General features: G+C 48.8%; 1 protein-coding gene across 1 annotated transcript; it reads right to left on the bottom strand.

Annotated features, from left to right (window-relative positions):
* Positions 1 to 323: 323 nt before the first annotated feature.
* On the bottom strand, positions 324 to 1,815 carry LOC149360953 (P2X purinoceptor 7-like). The gene is made up of 3 exons (XM_089569427.1): positions 1,675 to 1,815; positions 550 to 765; positions 324 to 489 (listed from the first exon to the last, which is right to left on the bottom strand). The coding sequence occupies exons 2-3, from the start codon at positions 753 to 755 to the stop codon at positions 324 to 326; spliced, it is 372 nt and encodes a 123-aa protein (XP_089425553.1). The 5' UTR covers positions 756 to 765; positions 1,675 to 1,815.
* Positions 1,816 to 2,293: the final 478 nt, after the last annotated feature.

Genomic DNA, 2,293 nt, shown 5'->3' with positions numbered 1-2,293 from the left:
AAAAGCAGCGCTATCATCTATTCTTCCCGCAAGTTCCTTTTGACAAACCATCGCGGACATAAAAAACCGTAATAAAAAGAAGCCATCTTTGCTCATAACCGAGCGAAAATAAATGCTGCAAGCACAGTCACGTAGGGCCGGCACTTCAACGCTCGGGCGGTTCACGCTTGATAAAGCTTACTTCCTGCCATCCCCCCCTAGGCTGCAAACATGGAAACGGCCCGTTAGGCAGGTCTGCGTACCGCAGCGCCACGTGGTCAGATATCGCAATTCTAATCGCCAGTGATCGGTGCTAATATTTTTTGCTCGCGACTGTACATACCTCAGCAGGTGTAAGGATGCTTGAATCCTGTGTAACTGCCATCTGGAGATGGATATTTTTTGCGTATGGCACTGAGCACGCAACTCGGCAGGATTTTTCTGTTGAGCCTGCTCAGTCGCTTCCACACAAGGTGCACAAACTGCCCATATGCAGCGTGCCTCATCCTCCTAAAATAAAGAATGCAGGTCAGTGAAACTGCCCAAGCTACCATATGAGCTCCTTCTCACCTGTTCACAGAGCCCCTGCCGTTTCTCGATGATGGACTAGTTTCCTCTCGTGCCAGTGCAACTTGAAGCACTGCTTTATTTAGGCACACATCTTTGAATTTTTTTGTTGTTGTGATGCAGCGTGCCTGCTTCTGCTTTCCAGTAATTTTGGGGATCTCTTGACAACAAGAGCAGTCTTCTTCTTCACTCATTACAGAGCAGTGCATGCAGGAACACCTGAGGTGGAAGGTGAAAAGCTGTGGTAATGTTTAAGTGCCGAGACTAGGCAAACCGTCGAAAATGGTGTTATGCATTACTCTAAAGATATGAAAAACAAACGTGCGCATGCCGAATAATTTACGTTTACTGAAAGAACTTATATTCAAGACCGACTGTCATACGCCGATCATGCTATCGGTTTGGTTTACTGGGGTCTAACGACCCAATGCGACTATGACCATGAGGGACACCGTAGTGAAGGGCTCCTGAAATTTCGACTACCTGGGGTTCTTTACCGTGCCATGACATCGCACAGTACACGGGCCTTTAGAATTTGGTTTGGTTTATGGGGTTTAACGTCCCAAAGCGACTAAGGCTATGAGAGACGCCGTAGTGGAGGGCTCCGGAAATTTCGACCACCTGGGGTTCTTTAACGTGCACTGACATCGCACAGTACACGGGCCTCTAGAATTTCTCCTCCAAAGAAATTCCAGCCGTCGCGGCCGGGATCGAACCCGCGTCTTTCGGGTCAGCAGCCGAGCACCATAACCGCTGAGCCACCGCGGCGGCCCTTTAGAATTTCGCCTCCATCGAAATTTGGCCACCGGGCGCCGTAACCACTGAGCCACCGCGGCGGAGTCAGATCATGCTATCGTACGGCATGCGCAAATACTGAAGTAACTGCCTGTTCCTCGAATCTATTTGTCGATAAATTGTATTTACAACCGGGATAATGTATTGTGCCAACGCGCTCTAAGACTATCCGCGCTCTATGCCTGCATTACACCTGCGTACTCCTCGCAACGCAACGCAGCAAACAAATGCCTGAACCAGACACTTGCGCTGTCGGACCTCGTCAGGAGTATCGCTGTATCAACAAAGCAGCATTTATACGCGCGGGAACCGATTAGCAATCGAGATATTTACCAGTTCACATTCCCCACTCGTGAAATCGCTTCGTCGCTTTCGCTGGTAGCCAATGACGAACTGTCACTCGTCGGGAGTGCAGTAGAATGCTCTTGTGGGGATGCTTCAGGTTTAAGGGGAAGTACCGAGCTGAACTGTGGAATGAAAGCTTTCCGTAAGGTAAAATAATTTAGCGCAGATTCACAATAAACACGGGCACACGTGCTCGATCCTGGTGACCTGCGTACCGGACTGGCCGCGGCAGGAGCGACGGTACCCGATGTTGACGTCACGAATGTTTCGACCAACCACAGGTGGCGACGGGGCTCGCCGCTCTTGCCTGCGGCGGCTGGCACTTGTTTCTGCAAAACAAAGCTATTTATCGTTCTCTACATTTATTTTCAATGTGATATTTGAGTTCAGGGAGCAGAAAAAGGCAAAAATGCGTCGGAAACTCGTTTTTTTTAAGTGTTTCAGCTTCCCTTTAAGCTACACACTTTGACATTACCAGTTAAAACGCGGATGGAGAAAAAGGGTATTTTCGTGTCAACTCTGAACTGCCACCTTTGTGATGCTCCTGAAATGATTGAGCATTGTTTCATCAATTATAAAGCTGCTATACTCTTCTCGGGCATTATGC

This window comes from Amblyomma mixtum, chromosome 2, assembly GCF_055824585.1.
Source record: "Amblyomma mixtum isolate Tamu chromosome 2, ASM5582458v1, whole genome shotgun sequence".
In the NCBI taxonomy this organism is placed as follows: Eukaryota; Metazoa; Arthropoda; class Arachnida; order Ixodida; family Ixodidae; genus Amblyomma; species Amblyomma mixtum.
This window is presented reverse-complemented; position numbering and strand designations above follow the sequence as displayed.

Bases quoted from the DNA above. Each gene is read 5' to 3' on its own strand.
- LOC149360953 (XM_089569427.1), bottom strand. From the start codon at position 755: ATGCACTGCTCTGTAATGAGTGAAGAAGAAGACTGCTCTTGTTGTCAA. The intron at 490-549 runs GTGAGAAGGAGC...TCTTTATTTTAG, and splicing joins GGCAGGGGCTCTGTGAACAG to GAGGATGAGGCACGCTGCAT.